The 20895-nt window shown below is 43.7% G+C and overlaps 2 protein-coding genes, 1 long non-coding RNA gene and 1 other non-coding gene across 5 annotated transcripts in view; 2 read left to right on the forward strand and 2 right to left on the reverse strand.

Annotated features, from left to right (window-relative positions):
• LOC125969534 (E3 ubiquitin-protein ligase SMURF2) overlaps positions 1 to 11667 on the reverse strand; it is a 34313-nt gene extending 22646 nt beyond the window's left edge. For both annotated transcript variants that reach the window (XM_049721715.2, XM_049721714.2), the window contains exon 1: positions 11252 to 11667. In XM_049721715.2, the coding sequence (XP_049577672.1) occupies positions 11252 to 11303 (52 nt within the window). In that variant the 5' untranslated portion in view covers positions 11304 to 11667. The remainder of the gene's footprint in view (positions 1 to 11251) is intronic.
• On the reverse strand, positions 8910 to 10210 carry LOC125969541 (uncharacterized). Its single transcript, XR_007481615.1, has 2 exons — positions 9841 to 10210; positions 8910 to 9203 (listed from the first exon to the last, which is right to left on the reverse strand). It is a non-coding gene; the product is annotated as an uncharacterized lncRNA (long non-coding RNA).
• A 719-nt stretch (positions 11668 to 12386) lies between the features above and the next one.
• Positions 12387 to 12459, forward strand: trnar-ccg (transfer RNA arginine (anticodon CCG)). Its single transcript has one exon. It is a non-coding gene; the product is annotated as a tRNA-Arg (tRNA).
• Positions 12460 to 13048: 589 nt separating this feature from the next.
• Positions 13049 to 19920, forward strand: LOC125968529 (UPF0450 protein C17orf58 homolog). The gene is made up of 5 exons (XM_049719693.2): positions 13049 to 13280; positions 13630 to 14259; positions 14436 to 14522; positions 18379 to 18570; positions 18975 to 19920. The coding sequence occupies exons 1-5, from the start codon at positions 13082 to 13084 to the stop codon at positions 19160 to 19162; spliced, it is 1296 nt and encodes a 431-aa protein (XP_049575650.1). The 5' UTR covers positions 13049 to 13081; the 3' UTR covers positions 19163 to 19920.
• Positions 19921 to 20895: the final 975 nt, after the last annotated feature.

Here is a 20895-nt window from a genome sequence, read left to right on the forward strand (position 1 = left end):
GTTAGGTTGCATGATTTTCCTACTGAATTCCTTTGCATCCAGGGTAATACTTTACAGTATGTGACTAACATTCACTTGGTGGCACAACAGCCTTACTCAAATGCAATATTGATCAAACCATAAACACGACCACAAAACATAAAATATACTATTACAGTATGTTTTAATGCAGCATTAGAAAGAATTTGTGGAATTGCCAATGGATGGATTGACTATGAACAAGTACAGCAGCTTAATTTTGAACTCCATCTGGTACTTGAGAATCGCACAAGAGGATGTCTTGGTCTATATATAAGTATAAAGTAAGTATCAAGTGCTCCGATATCAAACCCAAGCAACTCTGTTGAAATTCTCTAAAACTGTGGGTTTTTTTTTCCTTCACAAGATGTTTTATGTCTGCAATAGTACCAAGAGTTTGTAGCCATGTCTGTTTTAGTCTGTGTCTTCTCGCAGCAGCAACAAGCTGTGCCACACCTTTTTTGAGTTCAACTGTGTCGCTGACTTCTTATTTTCCAAATACAAGTCATTAAAATAATGGTACGGGGTCATTTTTACTGGGTAAAAATTGCCGTTCTAAATATGATACTCGATGCAGATTTGGTCCTTGTCGGCAGAACCAAAAGTTTTTGTAAGACACAAAACAGCATTCAAAAGGAAAGTGCAAAAAGAGTATATTTAGTTCAAGTGTGTGTGCAAAACACAAACATTTAGCACGCTAGACGACACTAGGCTAATGAGGATTATGAGATTAAACTGCACACTGGAAGCTGTCCTATTGTCATCAGTCGGTCTGGCAATTGTGCTGATATAAAAATTGCAAGATTTAAAAAAGAATTTTTTTTTATTTGCATTTTTTAGCACAATAAACTAAGCAGAAACCAATTTGACACAATAAAATAAGTAGAAACCAATTCCATAAGTATTGCCATTTAATTATTTTGCAAAGTTCATTACTAGTTTGATGGAAATGTATTTTATATTTGTTAATATAATAGCTTAATTCAAGCATCAAAGTTAAATAAGAGGTTCCATTTAGGGTATACTAAATGCTATGTGTGAGGTAAAGTCATTAAGTCGTGGGTCTGCATTATGAATGGACTAATGGATTTTTCATACCTAAAACAGGAAAGGTTTCCACCTCCGAACGTATTTTGTGTGTGTTACCTATTCAGCAGAAGTTGAAGTCAAGAAAAAAACACAAGTTTAAAAAAAAAAAAAAAAAAAAAAAGAAACGCACGAAAGGCACACACGGAAACACCTTGTATAACATTTATTGATGTACCTTCTGGTTTTAATCAATCGTCTGACACATATTTATAACATAGATGTATGTCCCAAATTTACATTTAATTAATTACAATTATATGCATGATAGTTGTGTATTTTGCGCACGGACAGTTGAGCACGTGATGGTGTAGGCCACACAGCCAGTGAATTTTGGACAGCTTGTCTCGAAGCATATTTTATAGTGGAAACTGAAATAGAATGACAGACTAGTAGTGATACTTTCAGTGATACTTTTTCCGAGCCTAAATTAATGTAGTATAAGACATGTATTGTGTACGTATACGGTAAAAATGTTAAAATTGGTGAGCTATGTTTAATTGTTGCCATATGAGCAGGCCATGGTGAGCTAGGGCTGGCAGAGGACCAGAGTCATTCCATCCAATTCTATCAGGAACGATAGGTCAGCTGGTACGGTGTTAATGACCGTGAAGACCCGCGGTGGGTGAAACCACATCTCTGTCCGTGGACCCAAGTCCTAAAAATGCTTACATAACAACCTGGCTACTGGTAGTAATGACAAGAAATTCACAGAAGCCACATCAACCAGACTTCATTTCACTAGTTTTAATGGTCATTGTTTTCGCAAGTTGTATTGATAGTATTTTTTTTTTTTTTTTTTAAGTTTTACTGGCTAGTCTACACCATCTAAACCACAATAGACGGATTAAAAACAACTGTTTTTGAACGGTACATAAAATCCACAGTTTGGTTCCGTAGCTGCGTTTTGTAGTCATTGTTTTTTCGTTTCGGTTCAGTGTATGTTGACTCTTCGGAAAATCAATCATGTCATGTAGAGTTAGGTTAGAACTGACAGAAAAAACACAGGACCCAAATTCATAATGTTAATATTAAATACTGTTGTACTATTTTGTTATATAGTTATATATTATATGTCGATTCCAGTGGCATATAGTAACAGGCAGAAAAATGAAATGCTCTACAATCATACTGGAAAAGCTACAATCAAATTGTGTGTAGTTCGTCAGTGACAGACATGTCAGAGGTCAGCTCTGTTCTTAACTGTGTTGGGTATTTGAAATTCAAACAGCTGCACTTTTAGGGCCTCTTGTTGATGCTACCCTCTGTTCCCCATTCATCAAAATTTCCTTCTAGTAAAATAAATTAGTTAGCAAATGAGATTATACTTTCACTATTATCTGAAAGGTCAAACACAGACATTTGATACTACTACTTGGCAGCTTGTGCTATGCAAACGCTATTGCTACATTCTCTCCCCTGTTGTGGTATTATGTAAACTCCTATTCAATCCCCAAAACTGACATCCAATTTAGGACAATATATAATCACCTTTGCATTTTCAATGAATAAACTGAACAACCAGCAGGGCATGGCAAATTGATGCCTCATTGAATATGATTATAACCATTGTATACCGCAAAAATCTTGGCTCTTATTCATCGGAAAATGCGCGGGGAGCCTCTGACAACAAAGGGCTGCCGTTAGCGTGGCGGGAGGGTTGTAACGTCTCAGTCTGTCTGAATCCAAAGGTCAGATTGAAGGTTAGCATTTGCTATGGTCAAGGGATTTCCACTTGCTCTCTCAGGGGATTTTCCAATATGTCAGCATGATCCGTCATGCCATTTATTCAGAGTGGGGGGCAGTGAAATTACAATTCAAGCCTTTAAAGCCCAGAGGGTTCTTGCTTTGGAAGCTGACCACAGACTGATAGATCAAGTAATTGAGATCAATGTTTTTTTCCACATGTAGAAAGAAAGTAACAAAAGAAGTATTTGAATAAGGACGGAATTTGCCAGGTTATGTGTTCAAGTCTACTGTATGGTTTTCATTGCATACTCTACTGAACTCGTGCATGGAGCCTCTTGTACTGTGGTAACACTTATTAGACCATGTCGCTAGCAGCTCTGTCCTAGACAAAGGGTTTGAGGTCACTAACTCCTGTGGACAATTGCGTGATCATCCAAAGCCAACTCCATGGTCAAATACAGCCATTTGTTCAATTATTTCCTTGGCAGCACTGCAAGGACATGGCGGGCTGACACGTACTGCATCAGAAACAAGTCGTTGGCTGGGTTTAATGCTCGGCCAAAAGGCATCGTATTTAGTCTCTCGTTAGTCCTGCATCTGGCCAGAATAAGATTATGAAACAAAAGGCCTGCGTGTATTTTTGTACATGTGCAATGTTTTCTTGGTTGGCTGTGAATGGCCTCGGCATTACCGTGACAACATAATATGAATGGTTTTCTGCAAGGAACTAAAACTATCTCGGTCATTTTGTTCACATTGTTTAGGGGAATGACCGTCGTTTCAAAAAAAACCAACTGCTAGTGAGACACCATAGTCGAGAGAAAGAAACCACTAATCTAATGGGTACCACTTTGTCCCAGAACGTGTAATAAAAACCCGGCAGAGCTCAGTGAAATGTAACTCAACCAGGTGGTAAAATGCACTACGCACTTTTGGGTGTCAAGTTTGATCACTCACTCGATCTATCCCAAAAGAGTCTGGTGGTAGTTGGACATCTGAGAAGTTGATCTTGAACATTCATCTTTTCCTGAAGACAAATACTGGCCTGAAGCATGCACTGACCCAAGAGGGAGACTCAATCCAGTTCTGGGGAGCCCCAGTGAACAGGAGCTGTGCCAAAACGTCATCCAAGTGGGGAAAGAGTAACGTTATGCTTGAAAGAAATAACTACTTCTAATTGTAGGTTACAGCTTACCTAAGAATACATCCTCATATCCCCGTCGGCTCTGTGTAAAAACCCGAGCTTCTCGACGCCAGCACAGCTAAAGGGAAGCTATAATAATACGTCCCAAGTAACATTTAGGAGATGTCAATGATTGTCAATTTACATTAATGTCTTAATGATGTCTTAACATCGAAGACGCTATACAAAAAGTACTTGGGAATAGCTAATGCCCAAGATCATTTTTCGAACAAAAACTGTAGCCAAATTAAATAGAATTGTAAGCCAAGGCCAATTGTACACTTTGTGAAAAATGCAGTTGTAAAGTCCCTCAAAGACACAAGCTCAAACCGCTCTCCTTGCTTTACTCAAGAGCTCTGCACATCCACTTTAGAAGTTCCACTGTATACAACATAGTCGGTGTGAAATGCGTAAAACCAAGCAAACGCTTGAGACTGGAGTTGCAAACTCACGTGTGAGTCATTGGCGAAAAATGAAGGCACAGGTCCTTCACCTTCACCCTTATTACTAGCCAAAGCTATATGCTGTCTCCTTCACAGCATTGTTCGACAGTTAAACAAAACACTTCCTCCTCCCTTCCCCACGTCTGCCTGGCGGGCCTGTTCACCTACTACAACACGGGGAATACACGCTGGCAACATGTCAAGAGCCAGAAGGCCTACGTGACCGACTTGCCAAAGCTTACACCTGCAAAAAGTCATGCTGTCGAGCGATGTAATTGAAATGTTGGGCAAATGCGTGCGTGCGCCTTAACCCGCAAGCTGAGCCTGACTGCATTTACCACATTTGTTTCTCCAACCCAATAAATACTTAGGATTCCAATTATGTCATTCCTTCAGAGGCCAACAGTCTACTGCTATCCCCGAGGAGATGACAACACTCTGGAGTCAGTAAATCTTGCTTGAGCAAACTTTAGTCATGACGCTAAGCAGGATAATGAGATAGCTACCAACAGATCATTGTTGTAATCTTTGTTTGAATCTCTATAATCAATAGCAAGATTTGTTGGAATGTGAACAAAAGACAGGGACGTCTATCGGGACCCGAATATGTGGAACACAGAACGTCTGGAAGAAGCGTCAGGGAGAGGATCATTCGCACCAAGGAAATTTGATAGGGATAACATTCTAGCAGCATAACAAAATAGGATATAAATTTGGATAGTTTTAGGGTGAGACAGTAGAACTTAAATTATTTTGGGCTTTATTAAATCTGGAAAAAAAAATGGCAGATCTACACAAATTAAATTTTTCCAAGATATACCTTCATGTTTTATATCAAATCTGTTAGTGGCCATCTGGCACGACACGAGTCAGTGTATGTACATGTGTCTGTTTCCTCAAGGAAACACAAGCAAAGTCAACCTTCTCTGCAGGGAATAGCATTACAAACAAAGCAAGGATGAGCCAAGACCAAAATAAGATGACTGCCATGGGTATGACGAGGAAAACAGTCATGTAACCTCTTAACGTGGGGAGTGGGTGGTCATGCTACACTGAGGAAGGATCACTGCAGTACAGAGGTATAATTGTACTAATGGCGGAGGTGGATGTCAATGAAGAAAACAGATATAGTTCTTAAAAAGAATTTAAAATGTGTCGAATGGAAGAGGAAAAACGATGTAGGCAATTTTGAAATGCGGAATGCGGATATATCATAAAAAATACAGTGGAACCATTCAGGCGGTACAAAATGAGAAGTTGATCACAATTTAGCATTAGTTAGTAAACGACACTGTTTGTGAATTATTATTATTATTATTATATCAGAATTATTCCCGAGACGGCTGGACATTGCACTGGACATTTTTCATGGCTAAAACAGTTGTGGTATCTGAAATAAACTATGTAGAGGTAATAATAGAAATAAATAATACAAATGTATTAGTTCACGGCTTTGTGAATACAGTACCGGGTACGCCACGTACTTACGGGCTTGATTGTGAGCATATGTTTCTCCATATGTTTCTATAAGGCCCACCCCCAACAAACACGTTACAGGGTCACTACCAAAATGGCAGCCAAACACAATGTCTTTGAGGAAATTTAAAATCTCATTAGGAAACAAAAGCTATTAAAAGTCTTTAAGATTGGAAAAGCAAACCCGACAGGAACATCGAATTGAAATATTTATTTGTATTTGCGGCATAAGTTATCGTACTAGTACAGAACAATAAAACAAGAAAAGAATAAGGGGGTGTGAATAAACTATTGATTAATAGTCAATCATTGTGATCAGGTGGTAGGAACATAAATATGGAAGAGTGCGGCAGTGAGGATTGTCATTTTAAGAAGTAAAAAAAAAAAAACAACCAGCATGCCTCAATCTGTCTTCTTCCACACTGGAACTGGAAACAGCCTCACGGTTAGGAGGATGCAATTTGAGTGTTTGTAAAGCAGTCATGCTGAATGGTCTACCAGACACACGCAAGCATGCACACATCAGTAAGCTGTCTGACCACAGAAACAGTAGCAGAAGAACAGGAGGAGAGAGTGGTCCCTAAAGACCCTAAACTGCTTTATTGCAACCACGGAGTAATCAAAATATAAAGCAGATCTATTTTCAGTTATATTAAAAAAAAGACAAAAGTTCACAAGGCACGCACGCACGCACACACGCATTCGATTAGTACAGTCGAAAAGACACCAGTTGAGTCATCTGTTAAGTGTCTGAACCAGATTCTTGTTTGAATGAGGACAAAAATGAAAGCGTGACAAAAACGCAGGGACGTGATGAGAGGCTGCGAAGAGCAAGAGTGTGTTCAGACGATAAGACACCGTAAACTGGCTATCGCATGTCATGGTTCCAGACTAGGCCACAACTTTTCATGAATCAACAGACGGATGTAGAGATGCAGTTTAAGATGTGCTGAGAGTTGCGGGGGGAGTCACATATCTAATTAATGAAGTGAACCTTTACTGCCAGTGTAACTCTACCTAAAATAAAAAGTAACAAGGGAGAGTTCTCTAACACGCTGCAGGAAAATCCTCCAGCTGTTCTTGGAAAGTTTAAGGCATACAGCGTGCTAAAGCCCACCTCCTCTCTCCGGTTAGAATTTCTTACGCAACATGGAGGTGTTCAGTCTTTCCATTTTCCTGCTCAGAAGTACACAGATGCCACCAAGTTCAAAAGTAATCGGAAAAGCAGATAATACCAACGATGGGCTGCAACAAGCAAATGGCTCAGACGTGAGCTTGTGAGGCTAAAACAAAACAAACTGCCATATTTATGGTAGAATGCTTATTTATAGATGCGAGTTTTAGCCACATCCATTCAGCAAGAAAATACAATTGAAGTTGAAGCGCATGGAAGTGACTTCAAATTGAAAACATCCACAAAACGGTGCTAAATATAGTAGAAGAGAGAAAGGTGGCAAAATGAGAGATAAAGCTGTGTTTATATTTGACAAGTTTAATAAAAAAAAAAAAAAACCTGTACCATCTCTGAGAATGCTGTTCATTTGATCATGAGTGAAAATTATCATGACTATCTTCAGGTAGCCTTCACACTTGCTTATAACACCCTGAGCATCGGACAGTTCCTGGCCGAGAACATAAATTGCTAGTCTGGAGCAACTTTTCTACTCACCCAACCTGGCTCTGTGTGATTTTTGTTTTTGGGGAGGGGGGGGTTGTTTGTTTCTATCCCAAGTTCACATTTTGGGTCACATTTTGAAGATGTGGACAACATCAAGATAGTAGCTGTAACAATGGCGCTACCCTGGATCCGGGAAGGATGCTTTCCGGTAGTGCATGAAAGAGTGGACGTGACAGCTGGGAAAGTGTTACACTCCAGTCCTGTAACTTTTCTGACACACCTTGCAACTGAGGAAGGAGACTGTGACTTCACGATTTGTCTCAAATCTTCCATTTTGCGGTCAGTACTGTTGAACTGGCAATCTTTGTCTAGTTACGTTTTTCCTGTTTTAAACTGGACCTTTTTTGGGTGAAGATCAAATGGAAGGTGAAATTCCGAAATCTGTGGAGTGGCCTATATTTGTCCTGTTTTGTGAGCACAAGCACACACGCACAGAAGTGACGTAAAGCTGAGCTAAAACTGGTCTAGGAGCAGATGCCGAATCCTTATCTTAACCAGCAGCTTCTAATTCCTTCTGGTCCCATCAACACGCACACACCGAGCACCGGTTTCCCCCAAATGTTTGAACACACGCAAACTTTGACAGCTGATGAAAAATGTAGCCGCGTGTTCCCTTGCCTGTCTGAGAGTTGCACGCTCACCGAGTACAGGAAGACGACGCTTCTAGTGGTTGGCTGCTTGTTGCACGCCAACTGGAGGCTAATGGAAGCAATGGATCACACTGGCGGACATACTCCCCTCCTTGCTGCAGAGTCGGCAAGAGAAGGGATTCATCCCCTAATACATCTCATGTCATTCTCCTTTGAGTGGATCCAGATTCCAACCAGTGCAAAAAAAAAAAAGAAATAAAACACCTCTTTCTGGACTGTGGGGAGCACATCTACTGTCTGGTGTCGACACACTCGGCAGCAAGCACTGTTGGGGTCATTATGGCCCAACAGTGCTTGCTGCCACGCCACTGTCTCATCAGGACACTATAAACAGTTTTATTGTGTTTTTTTTTTTTCTTCCTGATTTGTAAAACTGTGAAAAATCAAAATTGTTGCAGTTAAATACTTTAGATGGAAGTTGGAGTTGCATTGTGAAGTGATTTCAACATGTGGGATGCTCCCAAGTTATCAACCTGAAGAACTTGAGTTTGGAGATCATTTTCAAAGCTATTCAAGGAAGGTCACATCAAATGATTATAATGTTGGAACATATTCAGTTTGAACCGAAATTTTAAATAACTGCAATTTAGTTGTCTTTTTTTGCGTTTCAGTAGCTGAGTTCGTAAACTCGATTGATGATTTCTGGTCAACTGTTCAAATGTGACATAATCCAGTCAGAACAACCATTTTGCAGCTTTACACCATTTTAGGCAACAAAGTTTATTTTACACCTCTACCAAGGAGAAACTAGTATTGAAAAAGGTTGAAGACAATCCATAGAGCATTATATTTGCGTTAGTTCGTTGACTACATCCAGAGGACTTCATCTACATAACCATGGACAAAGATTCAAAGTCAAAGTTGAATTTTTGGGGAAACTCCAGGCTGCTCATATGATCATGTTGTTCAGAGCTGCCATAGTTGCCCTGGAGACACAGTGCTCGATGTCACAAGTCTTTGGCTTGGCAAATTGCCCCGCTCTGCGACACAGACAAAAAAGAAAACGATGAGAACACTACGCAGATAGTGAAAGCGGACGATGGTTGGGGTTCAATGTTGGGTCTAAATGTGCACGGTCTCAGACACACAGTAAGTCAAACGTAGCCACGACTCAACACTGGCCATGCTGGCAACGATCGCACACGTTGAAATTAGCAGCGGTGATCCCCCTGTGTGTGGAGGTGAGAAGCAATTCTTCTTGATCACTGTCACAACCGGCTTTCCGCTAAAACAAACCCCGAAGTCTCTTTTACGCTGCCTGTAAACGTCGTCATTTTCTGCCTTTCCCCCCCCCCCCCAAGTCGCTGTATGACGTGTCCAAACATTTCATTTCATACAACTCAAAGTGCTTCACAAAACCAAAAGCGCAACACCCGAAAGTATTTACAAACAAGGCAAGACGAACACCATAGCACAAGTTTGCACTGTGTTTTTGCAAACAGCCTCTCAAATATCCACACAAACTATCTTTGTCACCTGTTTCTGTCTTTGTCAGAAAAAAGGTGACTTTTCCACATAGTGTCGGAGTGGCTAGAATCATAAAAGGGACAGGAGGGTGCATATGTGTAAGGGTATTTCCGACCCCCCACCCCAGTTTTCGAGAAGTCTAGCGCAGACCTTGTCATGCATCTTATTATCTGTTAGCAGGATGCCATGTCACAGTGTGAACGCTGCAACACTTCGCCGGGTCCTGCTTAAAAGACAAAATCAGACGAACGGCATGTCTTCATTGAGGGATCAGCATTTTTGTATGATCTTGATGGAAATAAAAGGGGTCAAGAGTCACAGAATCATTTTAATTGAAAGACAGACTGAGGGTATGCCTATGATCGGCAAGACTCACATTTCCTCTCTGAGGTTTCACATTCCTGGGATTCCGTCTTAAGACCACTGCGACCCATTTAAAACCATTCCCCATATGGAGGAGGGAGGGGGGGGAAAAAAGGTCCGGCGTGCAGAAAGAACGGCTTTAAAGTGTGTAGATCTTATTACTGCACCTTGCTGTAATGCAGCGGCTGAGATGCAATATATCATGGGGACGTGTCATTCATGTGAAGTACAGGCAACATTTATCATCACACATGCCAAGCTGAGGGATCCAATGGTCAGCAGAACCAGCAGGAGTCTAAATAGTACAAATGGCATCAGGAACTCCTCTATCCCACAGCCCAATGCATTCTAATGCAAGATTTGATTCAAATATTTTTGAAGAGATAGCACAGCTTGGTAAAGTTGCTTGGGAGAGGGAAGTCTGGTCTTCCTTGCTTAAGATGCTGCCCCTGCGACTCAAGAATGAATGCATAGATGGATAATGGATGGATGGATAAGAGTGATCAGTTGCTGAATACATATGTGCCACAAATAACATCTTTGTTCATCTATTCACCAAGCCAGTGACAAATATGGACAGGCAAGACAATTAAATGTTCTTCAATATTAATCCAAGATTAATGTTAATGCCAATGTCTCCTGTATGAAGTTTTCAAGAAGGGCAAACTGGAAAAGCATTCCTGCATCTCTGATTTAAAATGTAGTCAAAAATGGTTGACCATTGTAATTCTCAAACTTGATTTAAATACATTTATCGTGGAAGACCTTGAGTTGAGGTGAATTTATGACTTTAGTTAGGACTGACTAGTTTAGTAAATGCATATGGAGGACCCGGTCATGAGTTTGTCTTGGGCCCTAAAATGACTAAATACTTCCCTGCTAATGAACTATACATTTTCTTACATGACTATTAATTTGCATGTTATTATTTACATTACTTCTGCTGTTCTTTGCCTGAAGCTTGTAAATAGAGAAAACTGATTGAATCATTAGGTTGTTTTTAGGACGAAACCCTATGTGAACGTAGGTCATTATGTATAGGGTTCACAAGAAGACTTTTAATTGCTAAAGTACAAACCACGTACGCCACATCGCCAGCTGACCACCAGCAGATGTTAGCTCGGCTGGCTAGCATGCTAACGCTTCCGAACGGTGCGGGAGGGGGAGAAGGGAGGGCAGGGGGTTTAAATTCGCTTACCTGTCAACCGCAGCTTTACTGGGCCATTCCTCCGAACTCCTTGGTTAGACATCCCCCCTGGTGTTCCGGCGTGTTGAAAATTAACAGATCGTACGATTCATTGGCTGAGTTGTTCAAAAGGTGTCTCCCAAATCAGCCCCCCCTGCTACTGTCGTATTAGCTTGTTGTATCACCATAGCACATCATTGGCCTGTGTACACTAAACAGAACGGCGTCGCCAACGAACGCATGGCTGAAAATGATAATCCTTAGTTGGAAAAAATGTAAGTCAGAACACTCCCAAATATCGTGCATGCCACAAACAAAATTAAAGGCGCAAAAATATAAAATCAAGTGAAAGGCTCGCCCTCCATCCGGACAGGCGCCTATTCGGCTAGGGTGCTTCGTGATGAGTGAGTGGAGTAGTGCACGACACATACAGGCACGTAAAGTGCAACGTGGTGAAACGATATCCGGTGGATATTTTCAAAAGAAAACCAATAGGTTTGACATGAAAATAAAATTGCAATTTCGTGACAAAATAGGGATTTATATTGCCAGGTGAGCGATACTAATATTAGTATATTAAGAGTGACTTACAACGCTAACAATTCTTTTTAGAACGTGATCTGTAAAAATGATCAGACAACAAACTTCATTCACATCAGATAACTTGGAAAATATAAATGTTGAAATTGTAGAATCAGATGTGTAAACAAAAATGTGAGTTATACTTTCACAAATATGTATAGCGTATATATAAATAAATACGTATTGGTTATGTGGGAGATGCTCAAATCGTGCTGACAAATTGGTTCGTAGCAACTTTCATAAATATTTTTGATTTTAACTTCCTTTCATTGAATGTTCATTTATTTACATTTTTGCGGGTGAAAATATAAACAACACTAATAGCCGAATGACATTTCATTCATAGCTTAACTTGTAATAAAACCGTATGACGCCATCTAGCGGAAGAATTTAGTTATTTCTTTATCTCATTCTAAATGAATCTGTGCCGCCGTCGACGTCGCAAAAAAATGCACGTTTTTTTTTTTTTGTATGAAAATAATACGAAATATTCACCAGAATCTGAGCTCAGGTATCTAAGTATATTAGTTTATAAGCTAAGAATTCGTCGTGTGCGCAGTATGACGACCCAGTGGCCTAATGGATAAGGCATCAGCCTCCGGAGCTGGGGATTGTGGGTTCGAGTCCCATCTGGGTCGTTTTTATGAGACGCGTTTGTGATGCAGCTTGATACTGTTGGAAAGATTGAGGTTCTTCCAAGATACCTAGTTAGCTTGTTTGTGATCTTTACGATCTTTTCTATTCGAAAAACTAACACGTTCCATAAATATTTTCCTTCTTGAGCAGCAAACATGACGTTAAACAATTGAATAATTGTACAGAACAGATGAAATAATCAAATAAAGCAAGATCAATTAATCATCCATTAACTGAACCGATTTTTCCTCACGAGGGTGCAAAAGCTTGAAACGCCCTAAACTTTAAACTGAAGTGTGAGATGTGCCTCCTCTCGACTTTGTTTCTAATACTGTACTTTCACAATAATCATCTTGAATTTAATTGATTGCTGCAGTTCACAAGTGCTGCCTCTAGAAGGAAGTAAAGCTTCATTAACCTTATTTGAACAATTGTAGGTGCACTGCTTACTCATGTGAACAGACGTTGACTAAAATCCACTACTAACACGTCAGTCATACGTCATCGGTCAATTGCTGATACCAGGCCCCTAATTTCCCCCCTTTTTTTTTGGGGGGGGGGGGGGGGGGGGGGGGGGTTAAAGAATTCGTTTATGATTGGAACGAGTGTGATGACAGCTGTACAATGTATCTGTGTGTCCGTGTAGGACGGCCCGCCTCGCGCTGCAGGCCCGTCCCAGTGTTGTATAAAAAGGCTCAGCTCTGCAGTAGAACCTGCTCTGGATGTCTCCTTCAACAACATTCACCAACCATGATGAGGATTAATGTGTTTGGTTTTTTCTTAATGTTCCATCTTCACAAGGCACAGGAACATGTTGTTAATGGTAAGTCTTGTTTTGTTTTTAAATTCACATCTATCTATCTATCTCTTTGTGTGTCTTGACATGCGGAGGAATTGACAATAAAGGAGACTTTGACTTTGACTTTGACTTTATCTATCTATCTATCTATCTATCTATCTATCTATCTATCTATCTATCTATCTATCTATCTATCTATCTATCTATCTATCTATCTATCTATCTATCTATCTATCTATCTATCTATCTATCTATCTATCTATCTATCTATCTATCTATCGTACCTACCTCAGTAGATGTTGTAAAGTTTAGCTCTAAATAGACTTTGCTTCTTTATATAAGATGTATGAAACTGAATACATTCTACTTCCAGAATTTTATCCTCTTGTTGAGAAAGCTCCATCTAGTTTTGTGGACCACCCACAGAGCAATCAAACCAGGCTGATGGTGAAAGAACCGTCTTTGCCCATCAATGAACTTTTAGAGAAGAGTAGCAGGACCGGCGAGTCCAAATTCTCCCTCCTTCCTTTACCTTCCGCCATCTGGCCAAAACACAGCGACCTGGCACCCGTCCCTCGCCACCATGGCCCCCACAACAAGAGCAAGCGCGGCCCCAAGAACGAGCACCTGCTGGAGTTGAACACGGATAAAACCAGAGGAGAAACAGCCGGTCTCCTTCCCAAACCTTCTTTGACGGCGTCGACAGCTCCGGCCGCTAACCGCACCTCTCAGACCGTAATCAACCCGCCTCACCCCACCGAGCCGGAGGGCTATCCCAACTCCAGATCCAGGAGCGCCCCTCACCCACAGCCTGCTCCAGCACCTTCTCCTCGCAGAGACCCCTCCAATAGACGCCTGGACCCAGAGGAGAACCGCCCGGGGAAAGCAGGTTTCTACCAAACCGGAATCGGCGCGGCGCCGCCTCGGAACAACAGCCGGCCTCCTGTCACCTTCAACCGGCGCTCCGCCAGCCTCCTGTACCAATTTGACATCCTCAGACGAGGTCAGTGTTCTGTCCTGTTTTGGGAACGCGGCCAATTGACTAATCTTGGAATGAAATCATTCTCACTTGTTTTTGGAGATTATAGCTTTCAAAAATTTAAAGGGTGTAACATCCCTGTTCTGTTGACATCTGTTAAGCAAGAGCAAGCATTCAAAGGTGTCATTTGCTCACCCCAGAGTCCGACCTCCCCCACGATGCCTTCTGCATGAGTGAGTGCAGGAAGGAGAAGGATGAGAGGGATTATTACTGCTACAGCGAGTTTGGTAAGTCTTGCAGATTGGTTATCAGAAACCCTTTAATTCAATCAAACAACAAAAATGAAGATACCACATTTTTCTGACTGATACCAGTACTTTCTACTCTTCTAATTTTGTATTTCTAGTTTCTGATTGTAAAACAGTCAATACTGGGCTAGTATGCGAAACTAGTATGCAAACGTCGCAAGCATCAATATCGTGAAATAAGGCTCGGTACCGGCAACGATACCGATAACTGTATGGTCCTCGTCCATCCGTAATGAAAACAAAGTACAAAGTAAAAACAACAGCAGCTACAACATCCATCCATCCATCCATCCATCCATCCATCTTCTTCCGCTTATCCGGGGTCGGGTCGCGGGGGCAACAGCTTCAGGAGGGACTCCCAGACTTTCCTCTCCCCAGCCACTTCATCCAGCTCATCCCGGGGGATCCCAAGGCGTTCCCAGGCCAGCTGAGAGACATAGTCTCTCCAGCGCGTCCTGGGTCGTCCCCGGGGTCTCCTACCGGTGGGACATGCCCGGAACACCTCCCCAGGGAGGCGTCCAGGAGGCATCCTGATAAGATGCCCGAGCCACCTCATCTGGCTCCTCTCAACGTGGAGGAGTAGCGACTCTACTCCGAGTCTCTCCCGGATGACCGAGCTTCTCACCCTATCTCTAAGGGAGAGCCCGGACATCCTGCGGAGAAAACTCATTTCGGCCGCTTGTATCCGAGATCTCGTTCTTTCGGTCACGACCCATAGCTCGTGACCATAGGTGAGGGTAGGAGCGTAAATCGACCGGTAAATTGAGAGCTTTGCCTTTTGGCTCAGCTCTCTCTTTACCACAACGGACCGGTACAGGGTCCGCATTACTGCCGACGCTGCACCGATCCGCCTGTCGATCTCACGCTCCATCCTCCCCTCACTCGTGAACAAGACTCCAAGATACTTGAACTCCTCCACTTGGGGCAGGATCTCATCCCCGATCCGGAGAGGGCATTCCACCCTTTTCCGATCGAGGACCATGGACTCGGATTTGGAGGTGCTGACCCTCATCCCGACCGCTTCACACTCGGCTGCGAACCGTTCCAGCGAGAGCTGGAGATCACGGCCTGAAGAAGCCAACAGCACCACGTCATCTGCAAAAAGCAGAGACGCGATGCTGAGGTCCCCAAACCGGACCCCCTCAACGCCTCGGCTGCGCCTAGAAATTCTGTCCATAAAAATTATGAACAGAATCGGTGACAAAGGGCAGCCTTGGCGGAGTCCAACCCTCACTGGGAACGAATCCGACTTATTGCCGGAAATGCGGACCAGACTCTGGCATCGGTGATACAGGGACCGAACCGCCCTTATCAGTTGGCTCGGCACCCCGTACTCCCGAAGCACCCTCCACAGAACCTCCCGAGGGACACGGTCGAACGCCTTCTCCAAGTCCACAAAACACATGTGGACTGGTTGGGCAAACTCCCATGCACCCTCGAGGATCCTGCCGAGGGTGTAGAGCTGGTCCACTGTTCCACGGCCAGGACGAAAGCCACACTGCTCCTCCTGAATCCGAGGTTCGACCTCCCGACGGACCCTCCTCTCCAGCACCCCTGAATAGACCTTACCAGGGAGGCTGAGGAGTGTGATTCCCCTGTAATTGGAACACACCCTCCGGTCCCCCTTCTTAAAGAGGGGAACCACCACCCCAGTCTGCCAATCCAGAGGCACTGTCCCCGATGTCCACGCAACGTTGTAGAGGCGTGTCAGCCATGACAGCCCCACAACATCCAGAGCCTTTAAGAACTCTGGGCGGATCTCATCCACCCCCGGGGCCTTGCCACCGAGGAGTTTTTTAACTACCTCAGTGACTTCGACCCCAGAGATTGGAGAATCCGCCTCAGAGTCTCTAGGCCCTGCTTCCTCAATGGAAGGCGTGTAGGTGGAATTGAGGAGGTCTTCGAAGTATTCTCCCCACCGACTCACGACGTCCCGAGTCGAGGTCAGCAGCACGCCATCCCCACTGTAAACAGTGTTGACGTTGCACTGCTTCCCCCTCCTGAGACGCCGGATGGTGGACCAGAATTTCCTCGAAGCCGTCCGAAAGTCATTCTCCATGGCCTCACCGAACTCCTCCCACGCCCGGGTTTTTGCCTCAGCAACCGCCGAAGCCGCGTTCCGCTTGGCCATCCGGTACCTGTCAGCTGCCTCCGGAGTCCCGCAGGCCAAAACGGCCCGATAGGACTCCTTCTTCAGCTTGACGGCATCCCTTACCGCCGGTGTCCACCAGCGGGTTCGGGGGTTGCCGCCACGACAGGCACCAACGACCTTACGGCCACAGCTCCGGTCGGCCGCCTCAACAATGGAGGCGCGGAACATGGTCCACTCAGACTCAATGTCCCCCGCCTCCCCCGGGACGTGGGAAAAGCTCTGCCGGAGGTGGGAGTTGAAGCTCTTCCTGACAGGAGATTCTGCCAGACGTTCCCAGCAGACCCTCACAGAGCGTTTGGGTCTGCCAGGTCGGACCGGCATCTTCCCCCACCATCGGAGCCAACCCACCACCAGGTGGTGATCAGTTGACAGCTCCGCCCCTCTCTTCACCCGAGTGTCCAAAACATGCGGCCGCAAATCCGATGACACGACTACAAAGTCGATCATCGAACTGCGGCCTAGGGTGTCCTGGTGCCAAGTGCACACATGGACACCCTTATGTTTGAACATGGTGTTCATTATTGAAAATCCGTGTCGAGCACAGAAGTCCAACAATAGAACACCGCTCGGGTTCAGATCAGGGGGGCCGTTCCTCCCAATCACGCCCTTCCAGGTCTCACTGTCATTGCCCACGTGAGCATTGAAGTCACCCAGTAGAACGATAGAGTCCCCAGAAGGAGCGCTCTCCAGCACTTCCTCCAGGGACCCCACGAAGGGTGGGTACTCTGAGCTGCTGTTTGGTGCATAGACACAAACAACAGTCAGGACCCGTCCCCCCACCCGAAGGCGGAGGGAGGCTACCCTCTCGTTCACCGGGGTGAACCCCAATGTGCAGGCGCCCAGCCGGGGGGCAATAAGTATACCCACACCTGCTCGACGCCTCTCACCGTGGGCAACTCCAGAGTGGAAGAGAGTCCAGCCCCTCTCGAGAGGGCTTGTACCGGAACCCAAACTGTGTGTGGAGGCTAGTCCGACTATATCTAGTCGGAATCTTTCTGCCTCACACACCAGCTCGGGCTCCTTTCCAGCCAGAGAGGTGACATTCCATGTCCCAAGAGCCAGCTTCTGCAGCCGGGGATCAGACCGCCAAGGTCCCCGCCTTTGGCTGCCGCCCAGCTCACATTGCACCCGACCCCTTCGGCCCCTCCCACAGGTGGTGAGCCCATGGGAAGGGCAGCTACAACATCAAGACATTAAAGTCACATGTACGACTGCCTTTTTTTTTTTTTTTTTAATAGGCACCAAAGAAAACCTTGTTCCGCTTCCCGACTGCGCTAATATAAGATTCAAGATATTAACTTTGTTTCCTCTTTCGGTAGCTAACATTCACAGAGCAAATTAACAAATTACAGACACAAATACAACTAATGTTTTACCTTTGATGCTTCGTTAAGTATTGTCTTAAGATTCACATCTTTTGTTTCTCAGAGAGGACCTTTTAGCTTGACTTTATGTGACATCATCTGAAATAAGCATGCTTTGACTGTTGGCTTGGAGTACCTGTCAACATAGGATCAAGCAGCTTATATTCAGCTGATCTGAAAAACAGCGTCTGCCAACATTTATTGAGCCAAAACACATTTTTGACTTCAGAAAAATCTGACAGCACACCACCAAACCAAAATGTCACAAACTGAATATCAACAACTATGATTTACTGACGCCCATCTCCCTCTAAAACAGCTGTCAACGGGGTCGTCCATGACATTGACGTGGTTCGTAAAGGGATACGTCTCATTACTCTGATGGTGAGCAGCGACGGGTTCTACAAGATGAGTCGCCTCTATGCCACCCCTGATAGCTTCTTCTTCAAAGTGCGACTTCTGGTCTTGGACACTTACAAATGCAGCAAACCCTGTCCTGATATCAAACTTGGTAAGTGCTTGATGTTTATTCATGACTCTGACTCACACAATTCTAGTTGTACACAAAGTTGATAGTAAAAACGGATGTCAGAAAATCACAAATATTTACAACCGGCAATTACGACGAGCAGAATTAGTGTACACGAATAAACAGATGCTATCAGGTAGGGGAGATAAGGATTTCTAAGTTTGCTAAACAAATCTACAATTTTGGTGGTTGTGGTAATAGAATAAAAACAATATGAATGTTATCAAACACCTTTGCCACAATTCTCCCACAGATGAAGGGTCAAGCATATGTTAACTAATTGGTTGCCACTGACAACTATAGACGTCAAAGATTCATTTGAACTGAATGGCAGTATATGGCTGAAAAAAACGTTGTCCTTGATTCTCTTTATTTTTGTTCCCAAGGAACCAGATACATCGTAATGGGCCAAATCTACCACCGGAGACGACATCTTCCAAACGATCTCCTGAACCTGCTCGGGGCCCGACTAAAACCAGGCGACGGCATCCTCAAGAGCAGCAATTATGTAAAAAGGTTCAACAAACGGAAGCACCAGAAGGTCCTGGAAGCCACCCGCTCCAAGTGTCGGTGAACTCAAACGTGAGACTTTTGCCCCGCTTGCAAGGGAAGAGACACAGCATCTTATCTGAACCGCTTCCAAATAACCTTTGAGTATTATTACACCAGAAGACGGTTAAGAGGCAACACGAGTAGTGATTAGCAAGTTTGCGTCGCAGTCGAGAGGTAGTGGGTTGAAATCTCGACTCTAGCCTTCCTGTGTGGAGTTTGCATGATCTCCCTGTGCTCGTGTGGGCTTTTTCCAAGTACCCCGGTTTCCTCCCACATTCCGAAAACATGCACATCTAGTTCCTAAAAGACTAATAATCCAAAGGTGTGAATGGGCATCCATTGTACCTCCCCCCGCGTCTCACATAAAGTCAGTTGGGATTTGGGACTTCAAACCGTGAGTGACATCACTGAGGACAAAATTGACAAAAATGGATGGAAAAGAATAAGTGAATGGATTCACTTTAACATGGACCACCACAATGTGCAGTAACACAATCCATCATTCAACTAACTACCAACATGTCTTCTCTTAAATGGTTTTTTACCATTAAACTACTTACGACATTAATTAAACAGTTCATCAGCCTTAAATAACTGTTATTCAAATACCACGTGACCTCTTCATTTATTCATGGCTGGTACATGAAGCTAAAAGGGGATACAATTGGGAACTTTCAGACTTAACACATGTAATCCACATATTTGATCGCCCTGTACTGGTATCGGGCAGCTTCCGTAAATGTACTGTATGTAATGCCTTTAAATGACTATGGATGCAAACCGTGTCGTGTCGTTGTTATTACTGAGCCGGAAATGTACTTTTAACGTAACAAGGATTACAAATGACACATGAGAAAAAACTCACAAGTAACCACAATACATGTTAGGCATTAGAAGATAGATGTGTTCATTCAATTCACACATTTTGTGACATTCAAATATCATAGAAGATAAGATCAAGAATTATTGACCCAATATTGCCTAAGCTTTGGTGCTTTGCTCAAGAGCACAATGGCAGTCTTGACATCTCTCCAGCTAATTTGTTGCCAAAGTTCAAAATAAAAAGTACAGTTTTGCACTGGGGAAGTAAATATGTTTATCTATTCCTACCCCTGGTTTCATGAAAGGGTGATCATTTGCACTGACTGTTGCATATAGACAAAGTAAATAAATTTTTGATGGCACAAGAAATGTTTTCTTACTTCGTGAGATGGCTCCAACATCCCAAAAAGTGGTCTCTCGGAACGTTTGTCAACGGGTCCGCTTGGTTCCCAGGATGTGGAAGAAGCATCTATCTGGGATCAGCGCTGGAGGGTTGGTGGTGGGGGGCAGGAAACTGGAGCCCGCTGCACATTTTGGCCACCATCGCAGTAGGAGGACATTCCTCATCAGAGGATGTAGTGGACAACAAGTGAGGGGGAGGTGCCACATGGAGGAAGTATGTGTTTGCTAGGGGGCTGAAACCATGCTGAGCTGGTGGTCATGTCTCAGCATACACTCCAGCCTTTATTTGGCACTTTGACGGATGGATGGAGGAGCAGAGTGCTGTGAAAATCAAAGGTCACCATGGGATGAAAGGAGCGTTGGTGTGAGCAGATCAATGCTAATGATTGATAACGCCTAGCTGTGCTGTCTAGGTTCATGTCAAGGAACATCTTGTTTAGGGCAAGGGGTTGGAGTAAAAAAATATTAACCCCGTTTTCCCACCAAAATAAATAGTGTATTTTCATGTGTAGTGGTATACCCCAAGGCTAT

The sequence above is a fragment of the Syngnathus scovelli genome, chromosome 5 (assembly GCF_024217435.2).
Source record: "Syngnathus scovelli strain Florida chromosome 5, RoL_Ssco_1.2, whole genome shotgun sequence".
Lineage (NCBI taxonomy): Eukaryota > Metazoa > Chordata > Actinopteri > Syngnathiformes > Syngnathidae > Syngnathus > Syngnathus scovelli.

Bases quoted from the DNA above. Each gene is read 5' to 3' on its own strand.
- LOC125968529 (XM_049719693.2), top strand. From the start codon at position 13,082: ATGTATCTGTGTGTCCGTGTAGGACGGCCCGCCTCGCGCTGCAGGCCC. The intron at 13,281-13,629 runs GTAAGTCTTGTT...TTCTACTTCCAG, and splicing joins ACAGGAACATGTTGTTAATG to AATTTTATCCTCTTGTTGAG. The intron at 14,260-14,435 runs GTCAGTGTTCTG...TGCTCACCCCAG, and splicing joins ATTTGACATCCTCAGACGAG to AGTCCGACCTCCCCCACGAT.